General features: G+C 36.9%; 3 protein-coding genes across 9 annotated transcripts in view; all 3 read left to right on the forward strand.

Annotated features, from left to right (window-relative positions):
- Nucleotides 1-50, forward strand: part of LOC119602741 (titin-like) — a 48,641-nt gene extending 48,591 nt beyond the window's left edge. Inside the window, exon 9 of the mRNA XM_037954462.1 lies at nucleotides 47-50. Within this exon, the coding sequence (XP_037810390.1) occupies nucleotides 47-50 (4 nt within the window). The remainder of the gene's footprint in view (nucleotides 1-46) is intronic.
- LOC119606780 (titin homolog) overlaps nucleotides 1-20,388 on the forward strand; it is a 55,361-nt gene that overhangs the window by 17,458 nt on the left and 17,515 nt on the right. For 4 of the 7 annotated variants that reach the window (XM_037960568.1, XM_037960406.1, XM_037960642.1 and 1 more), the window contains exon 1: nucleotides 2,971-20,029. The exons of the other annotated variants lie outside the window; for them this stretch is intronic. In XM_037960568.1, the coding sequence (XP_037816496.1) occupies nucleotides 2,989-20,029 (17,041 nt within the window). In that variant the 5' untranslated portion in view covers nucleotides 2,971-2,988. Of the gene's footprint in view, nucleotides 1-2,970; nucleotides 20,030-20,388 lie in introns of those variants that run through there. 7 annotated transcript variants of the gene reach the window in all.
- Nucleotides 51-2,988, forward strand: LOC119602812 (muscle M-line assembly protein unc-89-like; the record flags this gene model as incomplete). The annotated part of the gene is made up of 1 exon (XM_037954588.1): nucleotides 51-2,988. A coding segment is annotated over exon 1 (2,865 nt), but the record flags the coding sequence as incomplete, so codon positions are not given.

Below are 20,388 nucleotides of genomic sequence, written 5' to 3' on the forward strand. Positions count from 1 at the left end.
CCAAAATCTTCTGTATATTTGAAAACATCTCCTGCTAAACCTGCAGATGATTCTGAAGATGAAATTGAATCTGAAGATGTATTTGAACTAAGGCAACCAACTGCAACAGATGCGAAGCCTTCGATGCTTCCACAATTTTCTGAATTACCAGAATCTCTAGACAAATCGGACAAACCAAAATCTCCTGTAGATTCGAAAACATCTCTCATTAAACTGACATCTGCAGATGATTCTAAAGATGAATTTGAACTAAAGAAACCAACAGCTACTGACTCGACGCATTCGATGCTTCCACAATTTTCTGAATTACCAGAATCTCTAGACAAATCAGATAAACCAAAATCTCCTGTAGATTCGAAAACATCTCCCATTAAACCGATATTTGTAGATGATACTAAAGATGAAATTGAACTCAAGAAACCAACAGCTATTGACTCGAAATCTTCGATTCCTCCACAATATTCTGATTTACCAGAATCTCTAGACAAATCGGACGAACCAAAATCTCCTGTAGATTCGAAAACATCTCCCAATAAACTGACATCTGTAGACGATACTAAAGATGAAATTGAACTCAAGAAACCAACAGCTATTGACTCGAAGCCTTCGATGCTTCCACAATTTTCTGAATTACCAGAATTTGTAGACAAATCGGACAAACCAAAATCTCCTGTAGATTCGAAAACATCTTCTGCAAAACCTGCAGACGATTCAGAAGATGAAATTGAAATCGAGAAACCAACAGCTATTGACTCGAAACCTTCGATGCTTCCACAATATTCTGAATTTCCAGAATCTCTAGACAAATCGGACAAGCCAAAATCTCCTGTATATTCGAAAACATCTCCTGCTAAACCTGCAGATGATTTTGAAGATGAATTTGAAATCAAGAAACCAACAGCTATTGACTCGAAGCCTTCGAAGCTTCCACAATTTTCTGAATTACCAGAATCTCTAGACAAATCTGACAAACCAAAACCTCCTGTTGATTCGAAAACATCTCCTGCTAAACCTGCAGATGATTCTGAAGATGAATTTGAAATCAGGAAACCAACAGCTATTGAGTCGAAGCCTTCGATGCCTCCACAATTTTCTGATTTTCCAAAATCTCTAGACAAATCGGACAAACCAAAATCTCCTGTAGATTCGAAAACATCTCCCATTAAACCGATATCTGTAGATGATACTAAAGATGAAATTGAACTCAAGAAACCAACAGCTATTGACTCGAAACCTTCGAAGCCTCCACAATATTCTGAATTACCAGAATCTCTAGACAAATCGGACAAACCAAAATCTCCTGTAGATTCGAAAACATCTCCTGAAAAACCTGCAGATGATTCAGAAGATGAAATTGAAATCGAAAAACCAACAGCTATTGACTCGAAACCTTCGATGCTTCCACAATTTTCTGAATTACCAGAATCTCTAGACAAATCGGACAAACCAAAATCTCCTGTAGATTCGAAAACATCTCCTGCTAAACCTGCAGATGATTCTGAAGATGAATTTGAAATCAAGAAACCAACAGCTATTGATTCGAAGCCTTCGATGCTTCCACAATTTTCTGAATTACCAGAATCTCTAGACAAATCGGACAAGTCAAAATCTCCTGTATATTCGAAAACATCTCCTGCTAAACCTGCAGATGATTCTGAAGATGAATTTGAAATCAAGAAACCAACAGCTATTGACTCGAAGCCTTCGAAGCTTCCACAATTTTCTGAATTACCAGAATCTCTAGACAAATCGGACAAACCAAAATCTCCTGTTGATTCGAAAACATCTCCTGCTAAACCTGCAGATGATTCTGAAGATGAATTTGAAATCAAGAAACCAACAGCTATTGACTCGAAGCCTTCGATGCCTCCACAATTTTCTGATTTACCAAAATCTCTAGACAAATCGGACAAACCAAAATCTCCTGTGAAATCGAAAATGTCTCCGATTAAACTGACATCTTTTGATGATTCTAAAGATGAAATTGAATCTGAAGACGTATTTGAACTAAGGCAACCAGCTGCTATTGATGCGAAGCCTTCGATGCTTCCACAATTTTCTGAATTAGCAGAATCTCTAGACAAATCGGACAAAGCAAAATCACCTGTAGATTCGAAAACATCTTTCATTAAACTGACATCTGCAGATGATTCTGAAGATGAATTTGAACTAAAGAAACCAACAGCTACTGACTCGATGCATTCGATGCTTCCACAATTTTCTGAATTACAAGAATCTCTAGACAAATCAGATAAACCAAAATCTCCTGTAGATTTGAAAACATCTTCCATTAAACCGATATCTGTAGATGATACTAAAGATGAAATTGAACTCAAGAAACCAACAGCTATTGACTCGAAACCTTCGATTCCTCCACAATATTCTGATTTAACAGAATCTCTAGACAAATCGGACAAACCAAAATCTCACGTAGATTCGAAAACATCTCCTGCTAAACCTGCAGGTGATTCTGAAGATGAATTTGAAATCATGAAACCAACAGCTATTGATTCGAAGCCTTCGATGCTTCCACAATTTTCTGAATTACCAGAATCTCTAGACAAATCGGACAAACCAAAATCTCCTGTAGATTCGAAAACATCTCCCATTAAACCGATATCTGTAGATGATACTAAAGATGAAATTGAACTCAAGAAACCAACAGCTATTGACTCGAAACTTTCGATTCCTCCACAATATTCTGATTTACCAGAATCTCTAGACAAATCGGACAAACCAAAATCTCCTGTAGATTCAAAAACATCTCCTGCAGATGATTCAGAAGATGAAATTGAAATCGAGAAACCAACAGCTATTGACTCGAAACCTTCGATGCTTCCACAATTTTCTAAATTACCAGAATCTCTAGACAAATCGGACAAACCAATATCTCACGTAGATTCGAAAACATCTCCTGCTAAACCTGCAGGTGATTCTGAAGATGAATTTGAAATCATGAAACCAACAGCTATTGATTCGAAGCCTTCGATGCTTCCACAATTTTCTGAATTACCAGAATTTGTAGACAAATCGGACAAACCAAAATCTCCTGTAGATTCGAAAACATCTTCTGCAAAACCTGCAGACGATTCAGAAGATGAAATTGAAATCGAGAAACCAACAGCTATTGACTCGAAACCTTCGATGCTTCCACAATATTCTGAATTTCCAGAATCTCTAGACAAATCGGACAAGCCAAAATCTCCTGTATATTCGAAAACATCTCCTGCTAAACCTGCAGATGATTTTGAAGATGAATTTGAAATCAAGAAACCAACAGCTATTGACTCGAAGCCTTCGAAGCTTCCACAATTTTCTGAATTACCAGAATCTCTAGACAAATCTGACAAACCAAAACCTCCTGTTGATTCGAAAACATCTCCTGCTAAACCTGCAGATGATTCTGAAGATGAATTTGAAATCAGGAAACCAACAGCTATTGAGTCGAAGCCTTCGATGCCTCCACAATTTTCTGATTTTCCAAAATCTCTAGACAAATCGGACAAACCAAAATCTCCTGTAGATTCGAAAACATCTCCCATTAAACCGATATCTGTAGATGATACTAAAGATGAAATTGAACTCAAGAAACCAACAGCTATTGACTCGAAACCTTCGAAGCCTCCACAATATTCTGAATTACCAGAATCTCTAGACAAATCGGACAAACCAAAATCTCCTGTAGATTCGAAAACATCTCCTGAAAAACCTGCAGATGATTCAGAAGATGAAATTGAAATCGAAAAACCAACAGCTATTGACTCGAAACCTTCGATGCTTCCACAATTTTCTGAATTACCAGAATCTCTAGACAAATCGGACAAACCAAAATCTCCTGTAGATTCGAAAACATCTCCTGCTAAACCTGCAGATGATTCTGAAGATGAATTTGAAATCAAGAAACCAACAGCTATTGATTCGAAGCCTTCGATGCTTCCACAATTTTCTGAATTACCAGAATCTCTAGACAAATCGGACAAGTCAAAATCTCCTGTATATTCGAAAACATCTCCTGCTAAACCTGCAGATGATTCTGAAGATGAATTTGAAATCAAGAAACCAACAGCTATTGACTCGAAGCCTTCGAAGCTTCCACAATTTTCTGAATTACCAGAATCTCTAGACAAATCGGACAAACCAAAATCTCCTGTTGATTCGAAAACATCTCCTGCTAAACCTGCAGATGATTCTGAAGATGAATTTGAAATCAAGAAACCAACAGCTATTGACTCGAAGCCTTCGATGCCTCCACAATTTTCTGATTTACCAAAATCTCTAGACAAATCGGACAAACCAAAATCTCCTGTGAAATCGAAAATGTCTCCGATTAAACTGACATCTTTTGATGATTCTAAAGATGAAATTGAATCTGAAGACGTATTTGAACTAAGGCAACCAGCTGCTATTGATGCGAAGCCTTCGATGCTTCCACAATTTTCTGAATTAGCAGAATCTCTAGACAAATCGGACAAAGCAAAATCACCTGTAGATTCGAAAACATCTTTCATTAAACTGACATCTGCAGATGATTCTGAAGATGAATTTGAACTAAAGAAACCAACAGCTACTGACTCGATGCATTCGATGCTTCCACAATTTTCTGAATTACAAGAATCTCTAGACAAATCAGATAAACCAAAATCTCCTGTAGATTTGAAAACATCTTCCATTAAACCGATATCTGTAGATGATACTAAAGATGAAATTGAACTCAAGAAACCAACAGCTATTGACTCGAAACCTTCGATTCCTCCACAATATTCTGATTTAACAGAATCTCTAGACAAATCGGACAAACCAAAATTTCACGTAGATTCGAAAACATCTCCTGCTAAACCTGCAGGTGATTCTGAAGATGAATTTGAAATCATGAAACCAACAGCTATTGATTCGAAGCCTTCGATGCTTCCACAATTTTCTGAATTACCAGAATCTCTAGACAAATCGGACAAACCAAAATCTCCTGTAGATTCGAAAACATCTCCCATTAAACCGATATCTGTAGATGATACTAAAGATGAAATTGAACTCAAGAAACCAACAGCTATTGACTCGAAACTTTCGATTCCTCCACAATATTCTGATTTACCAGAATCTCTAGACAAATCGGACAAACCAAAATCTCCTGTAGATTCAAAAACATCTCCTGCAGATGATTCAGAAGATGAAATTGAAATCGAGAAACCAACAGCTATTGACTCGAAACCTTCGATGCTTCCACAATTTTCTAAATTACCAGAATCTCTAGACAAATCGGACAAACCAATATCTCACGTAGATTCGAAAACATCTCCTGCTAAACCTGCAGGTGATTCTGAAGATGAATTTGAAATCATGAAACCAACAGCTATTGATTCGAAGCCTTCGATGCTTCCACAATTTTCTGAATTACCAGAATCTCTAGACAAATCGGACAAACCAAAATCTCCTGTAGATTCGAAAACATCTCCCATTAAACCGATATCTGTAGATGATTCTGAAGATAATTTTGATCAAAAGAAACCAACAGCTATTGACTCGAAACTTTCGATTCCTCCACAATATTCTGATTTACCAGAATATCTAGACAAATCGGACAAACCTAAATCTCCTGTAGATTCAAAGATATCTGCCGTTAAACCGACATCTGCAGATGATTCTGAAGATAAATTTGATCAAAAGAAACCAACAGCTATTCACTCGAAGCCTTCGATGCTTCCACAATTTTCTGAATTACCAGAATCTCTAGACAGATCGGACAAACCAAAATCTCCTGTAGATTCGAAAACATCTTCTGCTAAACCTGCAGATGATTCAGAAGATGAAATTGAAATCGAGAAACCAACAGCTATTGACTCGAAACCTTCGATGCTTCCACAATTTTCTGAATTACCAGAATCTCTAGACAAATCGGACAAACCAAAATCTCCTGTAGATTCGAAAACATCTCCCATTAAACCGATATCTGTAGATGATACTAAAGATGAAATTGAACTCAAGAAACCAACAGCTATTGACTCGAAACCTTCGATTCCTCCACAATATTCTGATTTACCAGAATCTCTAGACAAATCGGACAAACTAAAATCTCCTGTAGATTCGAAAACATCTCCCAATAAACTGACATCTGTAGACGATACTAAAGATGAAATTGAACTCAAGAAACCAACAGTTAGTGACTCGAAGCCATTGATGCCTCCACAATTTTCTGATTTACCAGAATCTCTAGACAAATCGGACAAACCTAAATCTCCTGTGGATTCAAAACCGACATCTGCAGATGATTCTGAAGATAAATTTGATCAAAAGAAACCAACAGCTATTGACTCGAAGCCCTCGATGCTTCCACAATTTTCTGAATTACCAGAATTTCTAGACAAATCGGACAAACCAAAATCTCCTGTAGATTCGAAAACATCTCCCATTAAACCGATATCTGTAGATGATACTAAAGATGAAATTGAACTCAAGAAACCAACAGCTATTGACTCGAAACCTGCGATTCCTCCACAATATTCTGATTTACCAGAATCTCTAGACAAATCGGACGAACCAAAATCTCCTGTAGATTCGAAAACATCTCCCAATAAACTGACATCTGTAGACGATACAAAAGATGAAATTGAACTCAAGAAACCAACAGTTAGTGACTCGAAGCCTTTGATGCCTACACAATTTTCTGATTTACCAGAATCTCTAGACAAATCGGACAAACCTAAATCTCCTGTGGATTCAAAGATATCTCCCATTAAACCGATATCTGCAGATGATTCTGAAGATAAACTTGATCAAAAGAAACCAACAGCTATTGACTCGAAGCCTTCGATGCTTCCACAATTTTCTGAATTACCACAATCTCTAGACAAATCGGACGAACCAAAATCTCCTGTAGATTCGGAAACATCTCCCAATAAACTGACATCTGTAGACGATACTAAAGATGAAATTGAACTCAAGAAACCAACAGTTAGTGACTCGAAGCCTTTGATGCTTCCACAATTTTCTGATTTACCAGAATCTCTAGACAAATCGGACAAACCTAAATCTCCTGTGGATTCAAAGATATCTCCCATTAAACCGACATCTGCAGATGATTCTGAAGATAAATTTGATCAAAAGAAACCAACAGCTATTGACTCGAAGCCTTCGATGCTTCCACAATTTTCTGAATTTCCAGAATCTCTAGACAAATCGGACAAACCAAAATCTCCTGTAGATTCGAAAACATCTTCTGCTAAACCTGCAGATGATTCAGAAGATGAAATTGAAATCGAGAAACCAACAGCTATTGACTCGAAACCTTCGATGCTTCCACAATTTTCTGAATTACCAGAATCTCTAGACAAATCGGACAAACCAAAATCTCCTGTAGATTCGAAAATATCTCCTGCAAAACCTGCAGATGATTCAGAAGATGAAATTGAAATCGAGAAACCAACAGCTATTGACTCGAAAAGTTCGATGCCTCCACAACATTCTGAATTACCAGAATCTCTAGACAAATCGGACAAACCAAAATCTCCTGTAGATTCGAAAACATCTCCTGCAAAACCTGCAGATGATTCAGAAGATGAATTTGAAATCAAGAAATCAACAGTTATTGACTCGAAGCCTTCGAAGCTTCCACAATATTCTGAATTACCAGAATCTCTATACAAATCGGACAAACCAAAATCTCCTGCAGATTCGAAAACATCTCCTGCTAAACCTGCAGACGATTCTGAAGATGAATTTGAAATCAAGAAACCAACAGCTATTGACTCGAAGCCTTCGAAGCTTCCACAATTTTCTGAATTACCAGAATCTCTAGACAAATCGGACAAACCAAAATCTCCTGTAGATTCGAAAACATCTCCTGCTAAACCTGCAGATGATTCTGAAGATGAATTTGAAATCAAGAAACCAACAGATATTGACTCGAAACCTTCGATTCCTCCACAATTTTCTGATTTACCAAAATCTCTAGACAAATCGGACAAACCAAAATCTCCTGTGAATTCGAAAATGTCTCCCATTAAACCGACATCTTTTGATGATTCTGAAGATGAAATTGAATCTGAAGATGTATTTGAACTAAGGCAACCAACTGCTATTGATGCGAAGCCTTCGATGCTTCCACAATTTTCTGAATTATTAAAATCTCTAGACAAATCGGACAAACCAAAATCTCCTGTAGATTCGAAAACATCTCTCATTAAACTGACATCTGCAGATGATTCTGAAGATGAATTTGAACTAAAGAAACCAACAGCTACTGACTCGATGCATTCGACGCTTCCACAATTTTCTGAATTACCAGAATCTCTAGACAAATCGGGCAAACCAAAATCTCCTGTAGATTCGAAAACATCTCCTGTAAAACCTGCAGATGATTCAGAAGATGAAATTGAAATCGAGAAACCAAAAGCTATTGACTCGAAACCTTCGATGCTTCCACAATTTTCTGAATTACCAGAATCTCTAGACAAATCGGACAAACTAAAATCTCCTGTAGATTCGGAAACATCTCCTGCTAAACCTGCAGATGATTCTGAAGATGAATTTGAAGTCAGGAAACCAACAGCTATTGATTCTCTAGACAAATCGGATAAGCCAAAATCTCCTGTATATTCGAAAACATCTCCTGCTAAACCTGCAGATGATTCTGAAGATGAATTTGAAATCAAGAAATCAACAGTTATTGACTCGAAGCCTTCGAAGCTTCCACAATATTCTGAATTACCAGAATCTCTAGACAAATCGGACAAACCCAAATCTCACGTAGATTCGAAAACATCTCCTGCTAAACCTGCAGGTGATTCTGAAGATGAATTTGAAATCATGAAACCAACAGCTATTGATTCGAAGCCTTCGATGCTTCCACAATTTTCTGAATTACCAGAATCTCTAGACAAATCGGACAAACCAAAATCTCCTGTAGATTCGAAAACATCTCCTGCAGATGATTCAGAAGATGAAATTGAAATCGAGAAACCAACAGCTATTGACTCGAAACCTTCGATGCTTCCACAATTTTCTAAATTACCAGAATCTCTAGACAAATCGGACAAACCAAAATCTCCTGTAGATTTAAAAACATCTCCTGCTAAACCTGCAGATGATTCTGAAGATGAATTTGAAATCAAGAAACCAACAGCTATTGACTCGGAACCTTCGATTCCTCCACAATATTCTGATTTACCAGAATCTCTAGACAAATCGGACAAGCCAATATCTCCTGTATATTCGAAAACATCTCCTGCTAAACCTGCAGATGATTCTGAAGATGAATTTGAAATCAAGAAACCAACAGTTATTGACTCGAAGCCTTCGAAGCTTCTACAATATTCTGAATTACCAGAATCTCTAGACAAATCGGACAAACCAAAATCTCACGTAGATTCGAAAACATCTCCTGCTAAACCTGCAGGTGATTCTGAAGATGAATTTGAAATCATGAAACCAACAGCTATTGATTCGAAGCCTTCGATGCTTCCACAATTTTCTGAATTACCAGAATCTCTAGACAAATCGGATAAACCTAAATCTCCTGTAGATTCGAAAACATCTCCTGCAAAACCTGCAGATGATTCAGAAGATAAAATTGAAAACGAGAAACCAACAGCTATTGACTCGAAACCTTCGATGCTTCCACAATTTTCTGAATTACCAGAATCTCTAGACAAATCGGACAAACTAAAATCTCCTGTAGATTCGAGAACATCTCCTGCTAAACCAGCAGATTATTCTGAAGATGAATTTGAAATCAAGAAACCAACAGCTATTGACTCGAAGCCTTCGATGCTTCCACAATTTTCTGAATTACCAGAATCTCTAGACAAATCGGACAAGCCAATATCTCCTGTATATTCGAAAACATCTCCTGCTAAACCTGCAGATGATTCTGAAGATGAATTTGAAATCAAGAAACCAACAGCTATTGGCTCGAAGCCTTCGATGCCTCCACAATTTTCTGATTTACCAAAATCTTTAGACAAATCGGACAAACCAAAATCTCCTGTGAATTCGAAAATGTCTCCCATTAAACCGACATCTTTTGATGATTCTGAAGATGAAATTGAATCTGAAGATGTATTTGAACTAAGGCAACCAACTGCTATTGATGCGAAGCCTTCGATGCTTCCACAATTTTCTGAATTACCAGAATCTCTAGACAAATCAGACAAAGCAAAATCACCTGTAGATTCGAAAACATCTCTCATTAAACTGACATCTGCAGATGATTCTGAAGATGAATTTGAACTAAAGAAACCAACAGCTACTGACTCGATGCATTCGATGCTTCCACAATTTTCTGAATTACCAGAATCTCTAGACAAATCAGATAAACCAAAATCTCCTGTAGATTCGAAAACATCTCCCATTAAACCGATATCTGTAGATGATACTAAAGATGAAATTGAACTCAAGAAACCAACAGCTATAGACTCGAAACCTTCGATTCCTCCACAATATTCTGATTTACCAGAATATCTAGACAAATCGGACGAACCAAAATCTCCTGTAGATTCGAAATCATCTCCCAATAAACCGACATCTGAAGACGATACTAAAGATGAAATTGAACTCAAGAAACCAACAGTTAGTGACTCGAAGCCTTTGATGCCTCCACAATTTTCTGATTTACCAGAATCTCTAGACAAATCGGACAAACCTAAATCTCCTGTGGATTCAAAGATATCTCCCATTAAACCGAAAACTGCAGATGATTCTGAAGATAAATTTGATCAAAAGAAACCAACAGCTATTGACTCGAAGCCTTCGATGCTTCCACAATTTTCTGAAATACCAGAATCTCTAGACAAATCGGACAAACCAAAATCTCCTGTAGATTCGAAAACATCTCCTGCAAAACCTGCAGATGATTCAGAAGATGAAATTGAAATCGAGAAACCAACAGCTATTGACTCGAAACCTTCGATGCTTCCACAATTTTCTGAATTACCAGAATCTCTAGACAAATCGGACAAACCAAAATCTCCTGTAGATTCGAAAACATCTCCTGCTAAACCTGCAGATGATTCTGAAGATGAATTTGAAATCAAGAAACCAACAGCTATAAACTCGAAGCCTTCGATGCTTCCACAATTTTCTAAATTACCAGAATCTCTTGACAAATCGGACAAACCAAAATCTCACGTAAATTCGAAAACATCTCCTACTAAACCTTCAGATGATTCTGAAGATGAATTTGAAATCATGAAACCAACAGCTATGGATTCGAAGCCTTCGATGCTTCCACAATTTTCTGAATTACCAGAATCTCTAGACAAATCGGACAAACCAAAATCTCCTGTGAATTCGAAAACATCTCCCATTAAACCGATATCTGTAGATGATACTGAAGATGAAATTGAACTCAAGAAACCAACAGCTATTGACTCGAAACCTTCGATTCCTCCACAATATTCTGATTTACCAGAATCTCTAGACAAATCGGACGAACCAAAATCTCCTGTAGATTCGAAAACATCTCCCAATAAACTGACATCTGTAGACGATACTAAAGATGAAATTGAACTCAAGAAACCAACAGTTAGTGACTCGAAGCCTTTGATGCCTTCACAATTTTCTGATTTACCAGAATCTCTAGACAAATCGGACAAACCTAAATCTCCTGTGGATTCAAAGATATCTCCCATTAAACCGACATCTGCAGATGATTCTGAAGATAAATTTGATCAAAAGAAACCAACAGCTATTGACTCGAAGCCTTCGATGCTTCCACAATTTTCTGAATTACCAGAATCTCTAGACAAATCGGACAAACCAAAATCTCCTGTAGATTCGAAAACATCTTCTGCTAAACCTGCAGATGATTCAGAAGATGAAATTGAAATCGAGAAACCAACAGCTATTGACTCGAAACCTTCGATGCTTCCACAATTTTCTGAATTACCAGAATCTCTAGACAAATCGGACAAACCAAAATCTCCTGTAGATTCGAAAACATCTCCCATTAAACCGATATCTGTAGATGATACTAAAGATGAAATTGAACTCAAGAAACCAACAGCTATGGACTCGGAACCTTCGATTCCTCCACAATATTCTGATTTACCAGAATCTCTAGACAAATCGGACGAACCAAAATCTCCTGTAGATTCGAAAACAACTCCCAATAAACTGACATCTGTAGACGATACTAAATATGAAATTGAACTCAAGAAACCAGCAGTTAGTGACTCGAAGCCTTTGATGCTTCCACAATTTTCTGATTTACCAGAATCTCTAGACAAATCGGACAAACCTAAATCTCCTGTGGATTCAAAGATATCTCCCATTAAACCGATATCTGCAGATGATTCTGAAGATAAATTTGATCAAAAAAAACCAACAGATATTGACTCGAAGCCTTCGATGCTTCCACAATTTTCTGAATTACCACAATCTCTAGACAAATCGGACAAACCGAAAACATCTTCTGCAAAACCTGCAGATGATTCAGAAGATGAAATTGAAATCGAGAAACCAACAGCTATTGACTCGAAACCTTCGATGCTTCCACAATTTTCTGAATTACCAGAATCTCTAGACAAATCGGACAAACCAAAATCTCCTGTAGATTTAAAAACATCTCCTGCTAAACCTGCAGATGATTCTGAAGATGAATTTGAAATCAAGAAACCAACAGCTATTGACTCGGAACCTTCGATTCCTCCACAATATTCTGATTTACCAGAATCTCTAGACAAATCGGACGAACCAAAATCTCCCGTAGGTTCGAAAACATCTCCCAATAAACTGACATCTGTAGACGATACTAAATATGAAATTGAACTCAAGAAACCAGCAGTTAGTGACTCGAAGCCTTTGATGCTTCCACAATTTTCTGATTTACCAGAATCTCTAGACAAATCGGACAAACCTAAATCTCCTGTGGATTCAAAGATATCTCCCATTAAACCGATATCTGCAGATGATTCTGAAGATAAATTTGATCAAAAGAAACCAACAGCTATTGACTCGAAGCCTTCGAAGCTTCCACAATTTTCTGAATTACCAGAATCTCTAGACAAATCGGACAAACCACAATCTCCTGTAGATTCGAAAACATCTCCTGCTAAACCTTCAGATGATTCTGAAGATGAATTTGAAAAAAAGAAACCAACAGCTATTGACTCGAAGCCTTCGATGCCTCCACAATTTTCTGATTTACCAAAATCTCTAGACAAATCGGACAAACCAAAATCTCCTGTGAATTCGAAAATGTCTCCCATTAAACCGACATCTTTTGATGATTCTGAAGATGAAATTGAATCTGAAAATGTATTTGAACTAAGGCAACCAACCGCTATTGATGCGAAGCCTTCGACGCTTCCACAATTTTCTGAATTACCAGAATCTCTAGACAAATCGGACAAACCAAAATCTCCTGTAGATTCGAAAACATCTCTCATTAAACTGACATCTGCAGATGATTCTGCAGATGAATTTGAACTAAAGAAACCAACAGCTACTGACTCGACGCATTCGATGCTTCCACAATTTTCTGAATTACCAGAATCTCAAAACAAATCAGATAAACCAAAATCTCCTGTAGATTCGAAAACATCTCCCATTAAACCGATATCTGTAGATGATACTGAAGATGAAATTGAACTCAAGAAACCAACAGCTATTGACTCGAAACCTTCGATTCCTCCACAATATTCTGATTTACCAGAATCTCTAGACAAATCGGACGAACCAAAATCTCCTGTAGATTCGAAAACATCTCCCAATAAACTGACATCTGTAGACGATACTAAAGATGAAATTGAACTCAAGAAACCAACAGTTAGTGACTCGAAGCCTTTGATGCCTTCACAATTTTCTGATTTACCAGAATCTCTAGACAAATCGGACAAACCTAAATCTCCTGTGGATTCAAAGATATCTCCCATTAAACCGACATCTGCAGATGATTCTGAAGATAAATTTGATCAAAAGAAACCAACAGCTATTGACTCGAAGCCTTCGATGCTTCCACAATTTTCTGAATTACCAGAATCTCTAGACAAATCGGACAAACCAAAATCTCCTGTAGATTCGAAAACATCTTCTGCTAAACCTGCAGATGATTCAGAAGATGAAATTGAAATCGAGAAACCAACAGCTATTGACTCGAAACCTTCGATGCTTCCACAATTTTCTGAATTACCAGAATCTCTAGACAAATCAGACAAACCAAAATCTCCTGTATATTCGAAAACATCTCCTGCTAAACCTGCAGATGTTTCTGAAGATGAATTTGAAATCAAGAAACCAACAGCTATTGACTCGAAGCCTTCGAAGCTTCCACAATTTTCTGAATTACCAGAATCTCTAGACAAATCGGACAAACCAAAATCTCCTGTTGATTCGAAAACATCTCCTGCTAAACCTGCAGATGATTCTGAAGATGAATTTGAAATCAAGAAACCAACAGCTATTGACTCGAAGCCTTCGATGCCTCCACAATTTTCTGATTTACCAAAATCTCTAGACAAATCGGACAAACCAAAATCTCCTGTGAATTCGAAAATGTCTCCCATTAAACCGACATCTTTTGATGATTCTGAAGATGAAATTGAATCTGAAGATGTATTTGAACTAAGGCAACCAACTGCTGCTGATGCGAAGCCTTCGATGCTTCCACAATTTTCTGAATTACCAGAATCTCTAGACAAATCGGACAAAGCACTATCTCCTGTAGATTCGAAAACATCTCTCATTAAACTGCCATCTGCAGATGATTCTGAAGATGAATTTGAACTAAAGAAACCAACAGCTACTGACTCAATGCATTTGACGCTTCCACAATTTTCTGAATTACCAAAATCTCTAGACAAATCAGATAAACCAAAATCTCCTGTAGATTCGAAAACATCTCCCATTAAACCGATATCTGCAGATGATAATAAAGATGAAATTGAACTCAAGAAACCAACAGCTATTGACTCGAAACCTTCGATGCCTCCACAATATTCTGAATTACCAGAATCTCTAGACAAATCGGACAAACCAAAATCTCCCGTAGATTCGAAAACATCTCCTGCAAAACCTGCAGATGATTCAGAAGATGAAATTGAAATCGAGAAACCAACAGCTATTGACTCGAAACCTTCGATGCTTCCACAATTTTCTGAATTACCAGAATCTCTAGACAAATCGGACAAACCAAAATCTCCTGTAGATTCGAAAACATCTCCTGCTAAACCTGAAGATGATTCTGAAGATGAATTTAAAATCAAGAAACCAACAGCTATTGACTCGAAGCCTTCGATGCTTCCACAATTTTCTGAATTACCAGAATCTCCAGACAAATCGGACAAACTAAAATCTCCTGTAGATTCGAGAACATCTCCTGCTAAACCAGCAAATTATTCTGAAGATGAATTTGAAATCAAGAAACCAACAGCTATTGACTCGAAGCCTTCGATGCTTCCACAATTTTCTGAATTACCAGAATCTCTAGACAAATCGGACAAACCAAAATCTCCTGTAGATTCGAAAACATCTCCTGCTAAACCTGCAGATGATTCTGAAGATGAATTTGAAATCAAGAAACCAACAGCTATTGACTCGAAGCCTTCGATGCTTCCACAATTTTCTGAATTACCAGAATCTCTAGACAAATCGGACAAACCAAACTCTCCTGTAGATTCGAAAACATCTCCCTTTAAGCCGATATCTGTAGATGATACTAAATATGAGATTGAACTCATGAAACCAACAGCTATTGACTCGAAGCCTTCGATGCTTCCACAATTTTCGGAACTACCAGAATCTCTAGACAAATCGGACAAACCAAAGTCTCCCGTAGATTCGAAAACATCTCCTGCTAAACCTGCAGATGATTCTGAAGATCAATTTGAAATCAAGAAACCAACAGCTATTGACTCGAAGCCTTCGATGCCTCCACAATTTGCTGAATTACCAGAATCTCTAGACAAATCGGACAAACCAAACTCTCCTGTAGTTTCGAAAACATCTCCCATTAAACCGATATCTGTAGATGATGCTAAATATGAAATTGAATTCATGAAACCAACAGCTATTGACTCGAAACCTTCGATGCTTCCACAATTTTCTGAATTACCAGAATCTCTAGACAAATCGGACAAACCAAAATCTCCTGTAGATTTGAAAACATCTCCTGCCAAACCTGCAGATGATTCTGAAGATGAATATGAAATCAGGAAACCAACAGCTATTGACTCGAAGCCTTCGATTCGTCCCCAATTTTCTGATTTACCAGAATCTCTTGACAAATCGGACAAACCAAAATCTCCTGCAGATTCGAAAACATCTCTCATTAGACCGACATCTCTAGGTGATTCTGAAGTTGAAATTGAACTAAAGAAACCAACAGCTATTGACTCGAAGCCTTCGATTACTACACAATTTTCTGAATTACAAGAATCTCTAGACAAATCAGACAAACCAAAATCTCCAACAGATTCGAAAACATCTGCCGTTAAACCGACATCTGCAGATGATTCTGAAGATGAATTTGTGCTAAAGAAACCGGCAGCTTTTGACTCGAAGCCTTCGATGCCTCCACAATTTTCTGATTTACCAGGGTCTCTTGAAAAATCGGAAAAGCCAAAATCTCTTGTAGATTCGCAAAAGTCATCCGTTGAACCAACATCTTTTGATGATTCTGAAGATAAATTTGAATTAAAGAATCCAACAGCTATTGACTCAAAGCCTTCGATGCCTCCACAGCTTTCTGATTTACCACAATCTCTTGACAAATCGGACAAACCAAAATCTTCTCTTGAATTATCTACAACATCTGTAGAAAATATACCAAAATCTCCTCCAGATTCGAACAAATCTTTAGGATTACCGATTCTAACTGATGTTGCAGATAAACCTAAACCTCCAGTGTTCAAAGAAAATCTTACCATTAGGCCTTATTCGGATGATGAAACTGAAGATGAAGTTGATGGCAATCTGCCAGTTTGGCGTAGCCCAGAACAGTCATTAGATAATTTTATTTCAGTTTTGTCAAGAATTGCTAGTGAATCCGACAAATCTAACGGTAGTAAATCGATTTCTCCATCGTCTATTAAGCCTTATTCAGATGATGATTCTGAGGATGAGATTTGCGTGGAAGTACGTACTAGGTATAGCCCCAAAAATAGATTATCTCCTCTAATGAGTACATCTATTTCAAGCGCTAACGCGCTGCCTCGTAGTGACGTTCTAAAGTCCCCTCTAAAACCATATTCTGATGATGAATCGGAAGACGAAGTGTTATTGAATAAGTCAAATAGTTCAAGTCCAATATATCGTAAAAATTATCTTATGGACGCGAAATATATATCACAAAAACCCACATCGCCAACTATTGCACCAAAGTCGCCACTAAAGCCTTATTCAGATGATGAGTCGGGCGATGAAATGGAGTCAGAAAGCATTATAAAGTATTCGGATAGAAAATCTATAAATGATGTGATGACATCATCAGCTATGAAATCTACTGAAAATGATAGTTTGGTTTACTCAACCAGTCCATTAGATATTTGCAAGCCATCTTATGATACTCCCAAATTACAACAAAAGCCTTATTCCGGTGATGTATATATTGATGATTTAGAAAACTTGAATTCATTAACGTCACTCTCTCCAAAACATCCTAAATATATTTCAGAAGAAACACATAAAGATTCTGACACATCACAAATAATTATTAAAGATACTGAACATATTTCAAGTCCTACTCTGTCAAATGCAGTTGATACTGTTTTTGAAAGTGAAAAACTTTCAAACACTGACAAAACTAAAACTCGTGCAGTTGCTTATTTCGTAGACTTGGACGAAGGTGATAAATCAAAATCTCATCATTCTAGACCAAATATACACCAAAAACAAGATTATGATAAAAAATTAAAAATAAGTAAACCTAAATTAGATACAAAATCTTCTGTAAAACCTAGGGAAATACCTTTAACTAGCAAGAAGACTTACTCAAAAAGAACTACTATTTCCGAAACTTCTCCTAAAATTCAGAAAAGTACAACTCAAACAAGCATTAGAGAAATGAAAACAACCCAACGATTATCCAAAAGAAATAACATGGAGAGTTCCGTTACAAATCTAAAGCCTCGCAAAGATATTAAGAAAACTGTTGTTAACGATTATGAGAGAATAATATCTGACAAAACAAAAATTTCCGCTTTAAATAATCAAATACGTTTAGAAAGAACATTAAGTCCTCAAACAAATCCTAGTTTCTCTGAAAATGTACAGTCTAGAAGTCGTAGCACTACCCCTAGACCTAGAATCCGAACTGATATTACTAGAGTTCCTCAGCAACAAACGCTTAGAACATTTAGTCCACCAGCTAACCGACCTAAACCGGACTATTCTTCTATTACAAGTACATATGCATATACTAGAAAAACACAAAAAACCACAAAGTCTGTTGTCAGGAAACAGACCGACCATTCACCAAGCTCAAGAAGCTCGACACCAAATGACGATTCACAAAGAAGACGCTTAAGAACGCCGACAGTTCCGATTGGAGAACATCATTACATGCAACCAACAATTGCACATAGCAGGCGTTATGGAAATCTGAAATCAGCAGATAGTGAACTTAGTTTAGATGAAAAGTTTTCAAAGTCTCCAGTTCCTCAAATTGCAGCCACCACAAATAAAAACACATTTCAAAGTAAACAAACAAAACCTCAATCGGGAACTCGAAAAATGCAAACGAACAAAATCAATAGTAATAGTAGGGAATCATTAAGATCTATAGAAACAAAAACTAAAATTTCTATTGAGCGCACGAAATCAACAGCAGATACTAAACAAAAATCTACTACAAAACGAGCCCGAAACTTGTATATCAAAGACAACAGTTTGAAAAGTACGATTGACAAATCCGATAGTTTAACAAAGTCAGCTATAATTGAGCAAGTCAGCAATGTACGTTATAATCGACAAATCTCAAAAGAAAAGGCGGTCGACAAGAAAAAAATTACCTCGAAGTCCACAACAAAGAGAGAAGACTCCAAACTATCATCCGAAGATACTAACAGATTAAAAGACCGTGATGGTTCGACAACAAATCAAAAGCGAATTACGAATGCATCATCCAAAGTTCCAATTAGAACAAAAACAAATAGAGTTCCAGATGAGAAAGTTAATAAATTAGAACTTAAAGCGAAAGTTGACCAAAAACAAAGCACGGTGAAACGAAATACCACAAAGAAACTTGACACCACGAAAGATAAATTGGTGCAAAGTAAAAATATTGATCTGAAAGTACAAAAGAAACTTAAGAACACACTCAACAATCAAGCGGGCTCAACTCCTAAATCTTCCCCAACAATGTCTCATTCTTCTTACAGTTCTCGCAAATCAACATCTACATCTGCAACAACAACAACTACCTCAAAAAATAGCCAGTCTACAAATAAAATTGAGAAAGAATTACTCAATAGTAAGTTAGCTGAGAAAAAGTCATTTACAACAACCGTCACCTCCTCGGGCACCAATAGAATTTCAACCGTAAAACTCCATCGCGAACCAATAGCCACTACTCTTGTAAGTACGGTCGTAATAACCGATGACAATGACTCGGAAAACAATACACGATCTGTACGTTCCAATGATAGCACAAAGAGCTCCAGTTCATCTGGTAGTCGAAAGGTAATAACAAGTGAAGTCTTCACCAAGACATTTGGTCCCGATAAACCATTCGAAGTAATATACCGTCAGCCCGAAGTAGATTACATGAGCATAATGCGTCCTCAGTCAGTTGAACAACGTTGTGTCAACGAATACGATGTTAGTTTCATTGATACAACCGATTCAAGTCTCTCCGATTCGGTGGCATTGCCAACATTTACATCTGATCAAGATCGCTTGTGCGCTGCCAGTCCTGGTTCACCTAAACCCACACGCAGCCCCTTTGCTCTAATAGAGGAGACAATACGCAAACAGCAAGCCAGTGGTTTTGCACTGGATCCCACATTGCAAAGACAATTTGAAGCAGTGGGCATGATTGGATCGGAATCTGAAAGCCCTATGACAACGTCTATAGTTAACGACAACGATCTGCAAAAGCAAGGTAAAGTTTTCAAATATTTGCAAACACAATCTAACTAAGATATCGATCACATTTTACTATTAATATTCTTCTTATTATTATTATTATTATTATTATTATTATTATTATTATTATTATTATTATTATTATTATTATTATTATTATTATTATTATTATTATTATTATTATTATTATTATTATTATTATTATTATTATTATCGATGTATATACATATAATAAGTATTTATCGATTTAAGTACAAACAGTTTTATTTATTTTTTGGTTTCTATTTACTTATTAATTAAATTGATACACACCATAGTTATTTTAACAATGTCTGAAATTATAAATATCTATTTTCTGCCGAAGGAAAGTTATAT

Source organism: Lucilia sericata, unplaced genomic scaffold (genome assembly GCF_015586225.1).
Source record: "Lucilia sericata isolate MDLA Ls3-8-SP2 unplaced genomic scaffold, ASM1558622v1 Contig000000F_arrow, whole genome shotgun sequence".
Taxonomy (NCBI): Eukaryota; Metazoa; Arthropoda; class Insecta; order Diptera; family Calliphoridae; genus Lucilia; species Lucilia sericata.